Genomic DNA, 14,465 nt, shown 5'->3' with positions numbered 1-14,465 from the left:
GACCCCGTAGCATCCGTCATGATGGAGCATTCCCAGGCCGTAATAGGGACAATAGGGGCCACTCTAATTTGATCTGGACAGCCGTAGCTGCGCGCATCAGCCTCCCTCTGTGTGTGTGTGTGTGTGTGTGTGTGTGTGTGTGTGTGTGTGTGTGTGTGTGTGTGTGTGTGTGTGTGTGTGTGTGTGTGTGTGTGTGTGTGTGTGTGTGTGTGTGTGTGTGAAGTATAAGTGAGAGTTGGGGGCTCTGTACATAGCCAGTCTAATGGAGTCCCCTTTGGCAATGTGACAAAGCGATGAGGCATTCTGAGGGGAAAAGTGAAAGGGGTCTTCAAGTGTTTAAGGACATGAGAGGGAAGGTGCTCGGGGTGACGGCCTTCACAGATTGAGTGACAAGAGGAGAGCGCTGACATCTGTGTGTCTGAGTCGATGCAGTTCTGGATGGTCACCCATACTGCTCTATCAGAAGCACCAAAACTTTTTGACATGGGGAAACACCAAAATGAAACCGATGGGCTCTTTTTGGTTGACCCTCTTTTGCATATTTGTGCATTCTGTCATTCAGAAAACCATTAATAAGAAATGCCATGCACATACTGTACTCATATTTAGTCAATATTTGTTTTAGAATTCAACAGTTTCAGTGGAGATGTCGTCTAGTTATTGGACATTTCTTCTTTTATTTTTTTAAGGTGCAGATATTCAGAGATCAGGGTGGCCAGATCTTAAGGAGAGCACAGTCCTATCTTCTCAGGCTTAAGGAATGTGCCTCTGCATATCTGTATCACCCCTCCCTCCTTCCTTCTCCTCCCCATCCTCCTTTCCAGTGTGGGCATTGTGTGGGGCTTTGCAGTGTCATCGCTATGACAGATCAACGCTGTCAGCCCAGGAGATCCCTCTGTTTGTTTGTTCTCCTCCAAAAGGGGTTAAACTGTCAAGTTGACAACTCACAAGACCCTTAGACTGCACTACTGCCTCTCTCCGTCTCTCTCTCTCTCTCTCTCTCTCTCTCTCTCTCTCTCTCTCTCTCCATGGCTCCCTCCCCCCATCCACCTTCATCCCCAAACGAGTGAAAATCAATACCAGATTGCCTGAGGACCACTGTTTGGTGTGGGCCTGACCCCTAGATGTCCCCCACTCTGCTTCTTTCATTACATGTAGCCCAGTATTTAACTTCCATCCTGATCCCTCGCCTAATTAGTTTCGATAAGCTCAGAGTCTCTCTCTCCCTCCCTCTCTCTCTATCTCTTTCTCCTTCTCTCCTACACGTGAACTGACACAAGCACCGCAAACACAAATGGACATATTACTTTCTTGCCCTTTGAAGGGACGCTCTGGGCTGGAAGTAATAAAAAGACAAATCCCAACACGCGCACAGAAGCCCTCAGTGACTCTGGAACTAGGATTATTGTTTTGTTTGCATAGCAAATTGTTAAAAACTACAATGAAATTAGATTTGCACCCCAGATCATCAGTGAAAACACTGGGGTTATGCTGTGTTGTCCAAAGCTAATGGTGCTCTGTGGTGGGCCTGTTAGAAAGACTACACCCACACTGTTAGGCCTCCTTGTTAGCTTGTGTCTCTGTTTAGTTGTCCAGTCACAGACAAAGTAGCCATTGATATAATGTAGAAGATGCTAGTTGACTCTTTTTTTCTTATTATTACTAAACCTGGTAAATAATTGATTAGCGCAATTGCAGTTCCAGTGATTAGTCTGCTGGAGGTCTATGTCTGTGTGTTTTTATGTACCACCCACATGTCCAGGTGCTGCCGCCACTGCGCCGGCTGGTCGTCGACCACTGACAAGCCCCAACGACATGTCGCCCCCTGATCTGCTCCCCCCCCCAAGGGCTAAAATTACCCTCAGGAATGTAAACAGACTGCAGAGTAAGGCTTTCTGTAGCCCTTCGCCTGCGTCCGTCTCCAAACTCACCCCCCAAACTGGGACAGTTCCATTTTGGACTCAGAGGCCAAGGTTGATGGCGAGTGTACCTCAACCTGGCTCCGGCTGTTTTGTCACAGCAGTTCTCTGTTCAAGTAACTAATGCTGTGTTTCTGCGTCATTATCATATCGACACACTCCAAATGTTCCATGCAACAGCTGAGAAAGAAATATTTTTTCCTCTTTCACCTCATATCTCCTTTTCCCTTTTCATTCTAGCAGACAGATGGGCATTCACACCAATTCATTAGGTGTGTGGGGTAGCTGCAAGCGGTAGAGTCTGGGTGAAGAAGTTCACTGGGCCGGGCGCTGACATGTTGATTTAGTGGTGGTAACACGACTGCACTTCCAAAGGTGCTGACTTGGACGAAAGCCAGGCCTCTTTTTCTCCCAGGGAGACATTAGAGGCCACACTCTAATTTTGGGGCAGGGTTCTACTCGTGGATGCAGAGGCCAGGAGGCCCTTCACAACAAACATTCACACCTGCCTTTCCATGCCTAACTTTTGATTCAGCCCTCACTGAAGTGGCAGCAGAAGTTAAGATATAAAACTCATTCCTGAACCTAAAGGAGAGATTGAGCCATTGGATAGTATGGCCTTTTCAGAATGTAAATACAAGTTCCTTTGCAAAATAAAGAGTTAGGGGTGACATATAGAATATACAAAGTGCATATGCCATTTTGTTAAAACATTACCTAAAATTAAACATAATTAAACTTAATTAAATTACATTTTTCTGCCTCATTAATTTTAGATATTCCCAAAACAATCTATGTTTGAAAATTGTTTGTATTCCATTTATCATTAAATGTTTAGTTTAAGTGACTTGCGGCATCACGTTCAACTTGCTTGTGGGAGAGTGCTCGACGCTGCTGTTGCATAGCCTGTGTGTGGATGTTTATATGTTTGTTTCAATAGTATAACAAGATGTTGAAGACAAACAGTATCAGGCAGACATCCTATGACCTCACATATAAACATGATATCATCCATACATATACACACATAACACTTTTCCTCTGCTGGACACACCAGGTTTGCAGGCGCCCGGTCAGGCTGAAGCTGCCCTCGCAAGGGCAGATAGGGTTACAGTACAAACTGTTGTTGATTAGGGCCGTGCCTGTAGTGGGGGATCATCCTAAATTGAAAACACATTAGCTGCCAGGGTTAAGGACAGAACTAGGACCAGGGCTGCGCGGGGCGAGGAGCAGCGGCAGACACAAAATGGCTGTCCCTTTGCCTGCCTTTGACTGTGTTTCCCAAGAGACAGGTGGCAATTATCGGCCAGGGCTGCTGGGAGTTCACAATAACAGGTTAAAGGAGCATGTATCCCCCTGACGCTGTGGTCCTCTCCGTCTGCAAAGGCTCCCAGCCCCCCAGCCTGCGCGCCTGCCACCGCGGGGAGCTTCCTGTCTCCAAGCAGAACTCACAGACATGGGGACTCATCAAAGGCTAGAGGGACTCTCTGGACACATCTCCAAATTAGCACTGTGGCCAGTGTTTGGCTTTGGAGACTAATAAGCCTCATCTGAAAACAGTAAAGGCCTCTGAGACCTTGTTTCTTCTGTTATTTTTACTTCCCCTATCAGATATAATGAAGGTCATCTCAATCCTGTGCAGTGCATGCATTTAAAATGTATTTACAGACTCACAGACTCAAGATTATTGCCTCTTCATGATTTTAGTACAGTACTTGCATTGGAGACACCATTTGCAGCCATTGCCATAATAGGATTTAATAATATCTGCATCAAGTGTTAATGAATACCCACTCAGTGTGTCATAACTGAAGAGATCAAGCCATTTTCATGATGTAGAGGGTCATTATAGGGGATGGGGAGTCGATATCTGAGAAAAAAAATCAGGTGAGCTCTGACCGTGAGAATGTTAACCCTTACACAGCCAAAGAATAACACAGAGCATTCTTACTATTACGTTCATATTCCAAAGGCTGAGTTTAAAAACAATACTGTTTGTAGATGAGGTATGGTGCGTGGAAAGTTTTTGTCTTAAGTATAAGTTGTTCCATAACTCCAACCTAACTTTAATATGGATTGTTCTGGTGTCATCATAGAGCTGTCGTCGGTAGGTTGTTTTGTAGCACGCTGTGTCCTCGATCCTTGTTTGGACCAACTTCTGAACACTAAACAGACAAAGCCAAAGCCAGACCACACCTTGTTTGGTTTCGCTCCACATCCAAAGCAGACCAGCGTGTGTCAAAGCGTGTTCGACCGTGACGCCGTAGATCTGAGAGGGGACCAGCACACATTACACACACAACACACACTTGTCCCTCAGATATGTGTTGCTAATGTGGTAGGCGACATGCTCAGTTAAGGGATTTAACGAGTTCCAAACACTGATTAAGACTCCTCCCTTTGGCTGGAGGATGTTTGGGAAGCATGATATTGTACAAACGGATCCTAACCAGGACCAAATGCCGTTGCGAGGCAGTGCTTTCTATGTCTTGCTATTGTGCTGTCAAAATAAAAATAAGACTGGTGCTTATGAGCTCATGTGCTCATTCACATAATCATGTGTTAGCCGAGTTATCAATCAGGTGATTGATATAGAGTCTGTCAGATTGCGTGTGTGTGTGTGAGGTGAAAAGATTTAGGTTAATGTGAGAAGGTGACTGAGGTGATAGGAGGTTGTGAGGGAGACCAGGGTCAGAGAAAGTGATAATTTGTTGGTGGGAGATAAAGACTCCCACAGCACAGTGGTTTTGGAGGGAGCTTAAGGATGTTAGGAGTAAAAGTTTATGAATAAAATAGTAAGAATAAATCATTTGTATTGTTTATCATTCTGAAAAAGGTCAAATAACTAATGTGATAATATTGACAAATATTGGATTCATTTATATTATTAAAATACTTATATAATAAAATATACTTAATAGTTTGATCTTTGGATTTTGCTGTCACCTGTAGTGTACTCAATTAACTGTTAACTAAATGTTGTGTATTCTTCTTTAGTGCATGTAAAACAATTGTTCTATTTAGCCACAGATTTAAATGCATTGTCTTGTGAAAGCACCAATGGTCAACTCCCAAATATTTTATTATATAGATACACAGGTACACAGAAACAAAATGTCATTGTTGCCTATTTCTTTTAGTCAGTATCTCATAGCCCTATTTGACAGGTAGACCTTTGTTTAAAAAAAATAATATTTTTATGAGTTTGGATGGTATTACCGCTGTATTATGTATTTTTAAGTGTATCATAGTGTTCCTGAGCTAAAGGTAGATGATGTTGAGCGTGGACCAATTTTGTGGTGGGTCAGAGAGCTGAGAACATGTCCTGCCTCAGAGGTTACAGTGGTTGCCAAGGTTACCAGATAAAGCAGTGGAATCCTCCAGTTTCTGTTCGGGTATCTCACATCAGTAAGCGTAAATTAGAGCTCCTAGTGCCACATACAGCTCACAACATACTGACTTGACCTGACCTCCCACACCCTTCATACTCACACATTACACCTCCACACCTCCATGTTAAACCTAACACTGCACTACACAAACATACATACACATAAAACACCCTCTCTACCTCCAACAGCGACAAAGACAAACCGCATCCACGTCACGTTCCATTTCCATACCCCATCGACAGAAAACATAAAAATGTCGGAGAGAATTACACCTGGCGGAAGATGTTTTATTTTTTATTGCCCTCTATTCCACCTTAATTACGATGCTTGTGGAGGTTTGGGCCGACTCATTTAACAAACGATTGTGTGCCACTGCTGCCTTGTATTTGTGTTTTACATACCTGAGCAGAATTGAACTTTTCCTTGCCCACAAAGACGAAAGGGGTGGTGGAGAGAGAAAATAAGGTGTTCTATTCTTAGCTCTAGTCATGTTAATAACTCTGTGGGAGGTTAACTCTCCCATTCAACTCCTGTTATGTATGGACAGGTGGATGTATAGTTTGTAGCAAGGGATTATTTACCTCCCTGTTTGTGCGACGCCCCCTCCGGGCAGAGCCAGCCTTTAAATATCCTATTTGTGTGCACGAAAGCTTGTGTTATCAGGGCGTCGTCATTGTCAGGCTGGCTGACTTGCTACAAACAGCTACTGCGAGGCCATTAAAATACACAAGCTGGATGTACAGTGATCAGCTGCAGGGCCATATCACCTGACATGCAGGCTCTGGGTCACTGCCCCCCCCCTTCTAAAACTCCACACATACAAACACATCACACAACCATTATCTGACCCTGTAAGTAAACTCCTATAGACAGCCGCCTGTAGCATGGACTGACCATGAAAGAACAAGCCATTTGTCACTAATACACACATTTTATCTCTGTGTTTTGCTATGTACATAGTTCTGTCTCCAACACAGACCATACCTGCATTTCAGGGAGCAGAGAAAAGACCGTCTAAAGCTAATGTTTGGCAGCGCTTTAGTCGGCCTACCTTGTGACCTGATGTATGGATGCTGAAAACAAAGAGGTCTTTGTGGGGAGACCTCAGAGACACAGAGTTCACCCTCAGGTAGAGGCTTATGCTGTCTAAATTATTGCCGGGGCGTTTGTTTAAAATGGATCTGCGGGGTATGTAAAATAAAGTGATGGTGTTTTAAAGTCAAGCGTAAATTCATCTTGATTTTATTGATAATTCATCATGTCGTGTAATGTGTTTTGGCAGCCCCCAGTTTTAGTTAAGCTTTTTCTCACCAAATGTGGCAGATCAAATTAGCCTTGATCTGTGTGTTGGGTAAAGGGGGAGCGTGCTGTCTGACCTTCAGTAACCTCAGACTTCTCAGAAAATGAGAAGGGCATAAATAACATCAAGAAAGCAAGTTTGCACATTCTTTGAAAGGTACAGTTTGTATTTTATTGTGGTTTTTTTTTTTAGCTTTTACAGTTCATATTTTTACTATTGCTGTGTGTGTGTGTGTGTGTGTGTGTGTGTGTGTGTGTGTGTGTGTGTGTGTGTGTGTGTGTGTGTGTGTGTGTGTGTGTGTGTGTGTGTGTGTGTGTGTGTGTGTGTGTGTGTGTGTGTGTGTGTGTGTGTGTGTGTGTGTGTGTGTGTGTTTGTGTGTGTGTGTGTTTGTGTGTGTGTGTGTGTGTGTGGGTTGTGCATTTAAGATGAGATTTTATTCAGTGCTCAGATCTGTGTGTGGCTCGCCTGCATTGACTCGCTGTGTGTGTGTGTGTGTGTGTGTGTGTGTGTGTGTGTGTGTGTGTGTGTGTGTGTGTGTGTGTGTGTGTGTGTGTGTGTGTGTGTGTGTGTAGGCAGACACTAATAACACTCCCTCTCCTCCATTCGAGGGGTTTTTGTTCCTGAGTGTCTTTGCTCTCATTAAGCTGCCGTAGTAAGCTGCTTGGCACCTGCTTTAAATGCGACCACCACCCGCTCATTAACACTAACGAAAGCGTGGCTGGCAGCCGCAATCCACGCCCAGGCTCGTCAAGTGGGCCCCTCGCTGAAATTAGCTACATTTCACAAACAATTTCACCAACTCGTTACATAGTTAGGTGTTTATTGGAAGATGGCTGACTCTGAGTTAGAGGTGGTGTGTGTGTAATAAGCACACACCAGGTTAAAATGAGGCAGCCCACATAATAAACCATAATTTGCCAACAAATTCAAACTGAACTTTCATTCACTTCCACAGGAATTAAAACACACAAACTTCAGAAGTATTGTATAGTAGTATGGGGGTCATATACTGAATGTTTATAATTGCTCTTTACGGTGTCTGGAAGCTGCTTGGAACTTTTTCTTAGGAATCTCATACTGTAGCCATCAGGCTCAGTCTTGGCCCCCTGACCGTTCCCTTCCCCCTCACTGTTATTGTTTGTATTCCCAGTCTCAGGTTTTTACCTCAAGGTCCCTGTAGTATTGACTTGTATTAATTCTGAGTGGGATTCAAAGTCCATTTATTTTCTTTACGGTATGGAAAGGCCTTGGTGACATGGCTCCCCTGTGTTTATAATTTTGCTTGTTTCAATTTGTGCTCGGCCTCCCCTGACAGACCCGGGACATGATGTATCGTACACCGCTGCCTTATCTGTTGATGTACAGTTTTAACCTTTTCAGAAGGTTGCCTCTCTCCACTCTGAGCAGACTGGTCTCCCTTTTTCTCCCCTTTTCAGTCTCACCTCCCCATCCAGAGCACAGGAAATGCATACAGCACAGCGGCTGAATAAAAAGAAGAGCATAACCCCATTTCCAAAGTCATCTAATGTAAATGTTTAGGTTTTGTTTCCATAACATTTCCATATTAAGAGTTGGCGGCCATGTGCAGCGGCGGACCATGGAAACGATGAGAGTTTGGGGGCTTGAGCTTTGTGCAGTGTTGAGAGGCTGAGCTATGTGTGTGACATTGTGGTGAACTTTCAGTGTGCATCTGTGGGCTTTCTCCAGGGCTGTTAGCTTTGGCCTGTTTGCTCATAGATACAGCACCGTAAATCACACACTGTAAAACGTAGAATGCGGGGATGGGGTGCAGAAGCATGTACCGCTGCAAGGGCCTCTTGGAGGGAGGGGTGTACAGTCACATATTATTCCATGCATGTGTCTCCATACAGGTAGTGTATGTAGAACATGCACTGCCTCAAGGCCCAGTCAACACAGTGCAATACGCATATAGCTGTGAACTTGCATTTATAATTTATGTGGTTAAAATACCTTGTTGAAGTTGTAAGGTCAACCATCTAGGTATTCATAATATGCTCATAAATTATAACCATACAAAAGAGTTAAGATTCCCATTCTTATTATTAAAATAACACCATAGGGTGTTTGAGTTCGTATTTTAATATGAAATGATTGATCACAGGTTCAAGGTTTTATGCACTTTACCTTGGAGCTGAACTTCTGTTGCTCTCCGTGGCCCTTTGGCTAGCTTCCTGTCTAGGTCTCCAGAGGCCCCACAACATTGTTAACTGTCTGAGGATAGAGTGTCTGGGACCGGAGCACTGTCAACCCCTTGAATCTGGTCTTGCATGTGGGGGCTGAGGTGCTCTCCGTTCAGAGTTCAACTGTGACATGTCTTTATGCATGGCAGCTAATGTTCAAAGAATAGGTATGATCTATATGAGGCAGAGAGGGGCCACTGGTGGCTCTTTGGGGCATAATAAATAGCTTGAAAGATGATTTATTGCCTTTTGTGAGGAGAAGTAGTGAAATAACGTTGCACATTCCCTGCAAAGAACTCCTCCATTTTAATTGTTTCTGCACCTTTCAGCAGACCTTCAGGTGTACAGTAGCTACAGTGTCTATAAGACACAATAGCAACAAAAGGATGAGAGGGAAGAGAAAAAAAAAGATAGAGGTAAGGAGAAAAAACACCTTATGTTTAAATAGTCTGGACTTCTCAGTTGCTTGGCAAGTCATTATTTATAGCTTTTAGTAACTGCAGTGCTCGCCAACTAAGGCAAAGTTGCTCTGGCTTTCAAAGTGAATGTGAATGAAACAGCTGGACACTGTTGGATTGGCTAACATTAACCACCAGATGCAGTGTGTTTAAGTCTCAGACTTTGTGTTGAACTCTGTGTGCTCTGCTATGTGCCAAAGGCTTCCGATGACAGGATGCGGAGGCCTTGGTGTGTAGAGCTTTGTTATTTAACAGATTATTGTTATTTCACTGCCATTGTAATGTGATCAAGTGTGTATCACCCTGTCAGAGAGATTTTAATCTTCCTGGCGGCTTTTTTGTTTGATTCAACTTGAGTTTCCTGGAATGTGATCAAAGAAAAAATACCTAAGCGACCTTATCTCTTATAGATCAATCTCACTGGTGTCCCATCTTTCTATCTCTTTACTTGCTTATTCCAGATTTTTTTGTTATGCCTCCCAAATCCAAAGTCAACAGCTGTAAGCATTTGGCAGATATGAATATAAAAGCAATGGTAGAATTCATTCATAGCCACTTCAGAACTCTCCGAGATGACAGCAGTGATGTACTGACAAAAGACCGTCTTTGTTTCTTTTGTTTCGCACCACAGGTTTGGTCCAGGCCTTGTGATCTACTGGTATGGTTTCATAGGAGAGCTGGACTGCCAGAGAGACAGAGGCATCCTGCTCAAAGACTGCTTCCCTACAGACATTGTCACCCTGTGCCATGCTGCCCAGCAGGACCGACTGCCACAAGAGCCAGAATAAAGACAAAGAGTGATGAAAGATGAGGAGTGGAGCAAAAAAACAAAAAAAAACTTAAGATGGAAGGATGAATGGAAGGAAAGAGAGCGGAAGACGAGGAGGCGGGAAGGGTAGAAACAAGGGTGGATACCTAGATCCGGAAGCAATTTGGCTTTCCTGCAGTGTGAGACTTCTGGCAAAAAATCTGCCCTGAACTCCACCTGACCCTTTGTCTCTGTCTGTCTCTCCCTCTCTTCCACCCTCTCTGTTTCACTGCCCCAAAGCTACCACATATAAATACACACAAGCATTCTGTATATCTGACAGCACAGGGTCAAATTCATACCTGTGTGTGATAACACCGTCTTGGAGGCTTTCCTGGTTGTGGTCAGCTCCTGGCCCCTGGATGGCCTCTCGCAACGGACGGCCAGGGTGAGAGCTAGGGCCAAAGCAGGACATATGGCCCTTCCTTATCACACCCAAAGCCCTGGCCTTTGTCACTCCTTCCTCCTCTGCTCCATCGGCAGATAAGAGAGGTGCAGTCTGGGGGCTGGGTGGACGCCTGGCTCTCACCTGCGTCACTCAGTGCCCTCTCAGTCACTCTCCAAGCGGGTAAACAGGATCATTTCTGATTAAAGCTGGTCTCATTGTGACCTTTTTTCACTTTTTCTATTTCTTATTTTTTTGACCACAGTGGGTTGAAGCAAGGGTTCAAACCGCAACTAAATTCCATCACAGAATTATTATCAACACATTGTGTCTGCTTCTATAGTGTGAATTATCTTAATTAACTATAATAAATTCATTATAAATCTTCACATTTTGGATCCAGTTTCTCACAAGGCTCCCATTAACCTGATGTGCTAATGCAGTAAGAATATCACAACATATTTCTGGTTTTCTCCTTATACTTATTGTCTTGATTAAAGTGTTCAATTTGATTAACTGAATATGTTTTAATTCTTCAAAATACAAAACAACAGAAAATCACAAAAAGTGCCAATCCCAATTTTACAAAACTATCAATTCTCTCTATTAACTGCGACTTATCGTTTTAGCAGTGATCATAGTTCACAAGGGTATTTATTAGCCTAACGTCTGTACTGAATATCTATATTTGAGCCAAAGAGCTGGGGTCACAGTCAAATAAAATGCTAATGAATAAGGTTTGTATGTCGCCTCAAAGAGTGCACTGGAAGATTGTAAAAAGAAACGTTCAGTCCTTGTCATGTTCTATGCCACATTTTACCCTGTGATGTTACTGTACAGTGCGATTTTATAAATGTGTTTATTATTAATAATTAAGTTTTGATAAATTATTTTAAATATGTTCTAGTCATGAATATTAACACCATACACTTTATATCCGTATTATACTTCTTTAATTTAAGCAATGTGAGTGCCTACAGGTACGTATAAACACCTGATTTCCATGTAAAGGTGTGTGTCTATCCAGGAGTTGTCTGTTGCACATCTTTACAACCCCAGGACCTTTTATGAGGAGACACCAATGGAAGAAACACAGCCCGTCTAGGGGAACCAGAAGTGAACATAAAGTTGAGTGATGCTTTTAGAGGCAGATATGCACTGCCTATAGGAGGTCCCTGTCGTGTCCTCTTCTTTATGGCACAAAAAACGATAAGAGGAAAGAAAGTGAAAGGGTGAGGAACCTGCCACCACCTCTGAGAATGCATCGCACAATAAGAGGGGATCATTTTACACATGTATTGTGCCCCCTAACTGTTGGTATTGAAACTGAGTAAAGAAGGGAATTTGTTTCACAATATCACCGATCATTTAGTACAGAGGCTTCGTAGCTGACCATCAGCGCTCACCTATTGTCCTGCAGAGAGATGAATCAAAGCGGTATAGTGAAATATGAATGAAATTATGTTGTCCTTGTCTTCTCTGCAGTTTTATCTTTCCTAAACCTGAGCCACTCTGCTTCTGTTACTAAAGAGAACTCTCCCATATAAAATAAAAATAAGTGTTTCTATGTTTGTTCTGCACAGTTATGCACGCAGTTAGAGAGATATGGTATGCGGGGGTTAAATACCACTAAAGTGTTGCTTGATTTGTTACCCTTAAACCTCTAACCCTCAGCCGGCTCCCATCTAGGCCTTGATCCCTCCATGAGGAGGCCAGTGGGTCACTGCGAGGTCACCAGGCGGCCATGGCTTCCTCTGTCAGGCCCCCTGCTCCATGTGGTACAAAACAACTGTCCCCATGTGTCCAGTTAAACTCAGCCCTATTGCCTGGCCATGGAATGCTTAGACATCAGTTTATGGCTCCTGTTGGACACAAAAACAGGGCTATTTTACTCGGGGAGGGAAAATTCTCTGTTGAATACGAACAGAAAAAAATGGAAAACAGCAGATTCAGTTCCTCTCAAGTTTCAAGCCTTCCTGCCATTGTTTTCCAAGATGGCTGTCGCACAAAAGAGGAGCCAGGGTCAACTCCTATAAATTAGGTTCCGCACACAATGCAAACTAAATACAGCTTTTTTTAAATCTACTTCAAAGGCGCAGGCTGACATCGGCGTCAGCTGATATTTCCATGATGTTAGTGCAAATATAGAAGAAAAAAAACTTCCATCTGATGATTTTTAAGAGCCAGACATCTTTATTTTGTGTTTTCCTTGCCCTTGTCTCTCAGCTCGTTTTAGATTCATTGTTATTGTGACAACAATGGGGCACTCGAGTGCTCTCCAAATAAGGCCAGTTTGGAGAGGTCGTTTCCTGGGGCCAGGAACACCAGTGTGCTGGAGAAATTTGATCCTCAAGAGGCATCCACCAGCAAGCACAAGAATACAGTATTTTTTCATTAAAGGAAATTTTTGACTTACAGTAATATATGAGGATTACTGATAATCAATTTTGTGCGAAGGAGAAAAAATTGAAAGCATATTATTAATCATGTTTTTTTCCTATTCCAATAGTGCCAAGAAACTACATGCAAAACGATTTAGTTACACATTTTATTCAGCGTTGTAATATTGGTTACAATTCTTAAATCTGTGACTCCCATGTGTCAGATTAGTTTGATGCAGTTCACAGCATCCACTCTGTCTGGCCTGGGCCTGCAGGCTATTGTAAGTCCACTATCCACTCAGATGTACATCTTGGCCCAATCTCTTCAGGACCCTGCTGTTTTATGCCTCTTCAGCCAAGCTGCTAGATAGACCACTGAGACGCAGAGAATGAGAAAGAAGGACAGAACCAGAGACAGACTGATGGGTAGGTTCTATCCCTCCAGCAGACCACCAAACGGACTTCCTCCACGCTCCTGTGTTATTTATGTGAAGAGAGCTCTGGCCTGTTTCTGCCCGAGGCAGCATAGTGCTTTTAGTAGGGATCCTCTCAGCCTCCCTCAGCCAGCAAGACATCACAGGGTGGAAATAAATAAAAGTTCTCCTGGAAGAGTCAGAGCAGCCAGTTTGAAATTAAAAAAGGATTTTTTTTAATTTTTTTTTTAGAGAGGGCTTGAATAACAGCACTGGGAAAAAAGCAGCCTCTCTGCCCTGAGCTGAAGTAGATACGCAGAGATTTCGTTTTTATTTTTAGGAAGCTCAGCCTGCTAATCAGAGGCTGTTATTTAAAAACAACAATGGATCATGAGAAAAATGGTCTGGGGGATTTTAAATGGCAAAGCAGTGGATGTTTGATTGACAGGATGGAGGGCAGATGGTATGTTTGAGGAAAACTGAACAACTATGACACACTAATCCACTCAGAGGGGTGGGGGGGGGCTAGTGTAGTTTAGTGATGTATGAGTCACCGGTAGTGCGGGACAAGCCGAGAGCTTAAAAAAAAAAAATAAAATTACTCTGAACACCCTGCAAAAATCACTCCTGACACTGATGTGACATCGGATCACATGCACCCAGGGCCCGGCCATTGAAATCTCCCATTTTTGACAGCCCTAAATGAGCAACTTAAGTCACTTTCTGTTAAAAGAAACAGCTTGGCAGTGGAAACCTAAATATCTTAGATGGTATACTATGTTAAAGAGAAAGGTGTTGACTGGGCTTCTTGCTAATTGAGGTATTTCATTTAGAGCCAAGCTCCCATTTGTAAAAACAGTGGCGCTCGTTGTGTAACCCACGCCTTCAGATAAATCCAGGAGGCATATTTGGAGTTCCTTCCAGTGAGACCTGATACACCATGTGCTTGTGGCCATCGCCGAGGCCTGTGTGATGGTCCTGAGTTTAGCCAAGATGTCATGCATCGACCATATTTTACAGTGGCTATTTTTGTTTGTCAGCTTTAATTCATTTACATTGTTTTAACATGTATTGTCACAGAATAAAAAAGGAGGAGGTGAATAGAGGAGCGAGGGGAGTTTGCAGGAAAAAAAAAAAGGTCTGTCGGTGAAATGGTGGGAGCGTGCGTTTGTGGTTGGAACCACAGGGGTGACAGCCGTGCATGGAGG

At 43.3% G+C, this 14,465-nt stretch overlaps 1 protein-coding gene across 2 annotated transcripts in view; it reads left to right on the top strand.

Moving 5' to 3' along the window:
* Positions 1 to 10,975, top strand: part of cdin1 (CDAN1 interacting nuclease 1) — a 53,596-nt gene extending 42,621 nt beyond the window's left edge. For both annotated transcript variants that reach the window (XM_051387489.1, XM_051387498.1), the window contains one exon: positions 9,902 to 10,975. In XM_051387489.1, coding sequence (XP_051243449.1) covers positions 9,902 to 10,058 — 157 coding nt within the window. In that variant the 3' untranslated portion in view covers positions 10,059 to 10,975. The remainder of the gene's footprint in view (positions 1 to 9,901) is intronic.
* Positions 10,976 to 14,465: the final 3,490 nt, after the last annotated feature.

The sequence above is a fragment of the Dicentrarchus labrax genome, unplaced genomic scaffold (assembly GCF_905237075.1).
Source record: "Dicentrarchus labrax unplaced genomic scaffold, dlabrax2021, whole genome shotgun sequence".
NCBI classification, from domain to species: domain Eukaryota; kingdom Metazoa; phylum Chordata; class Actinopteri; family Moronidae; genus Dicentrarchus; species Dicentrarchus labrax.
The sequence above is the reverse complement of the archived record's forward strand: the minus strand, read 5'-3'. Positions and strand labels throughout refer to the sequence as shown.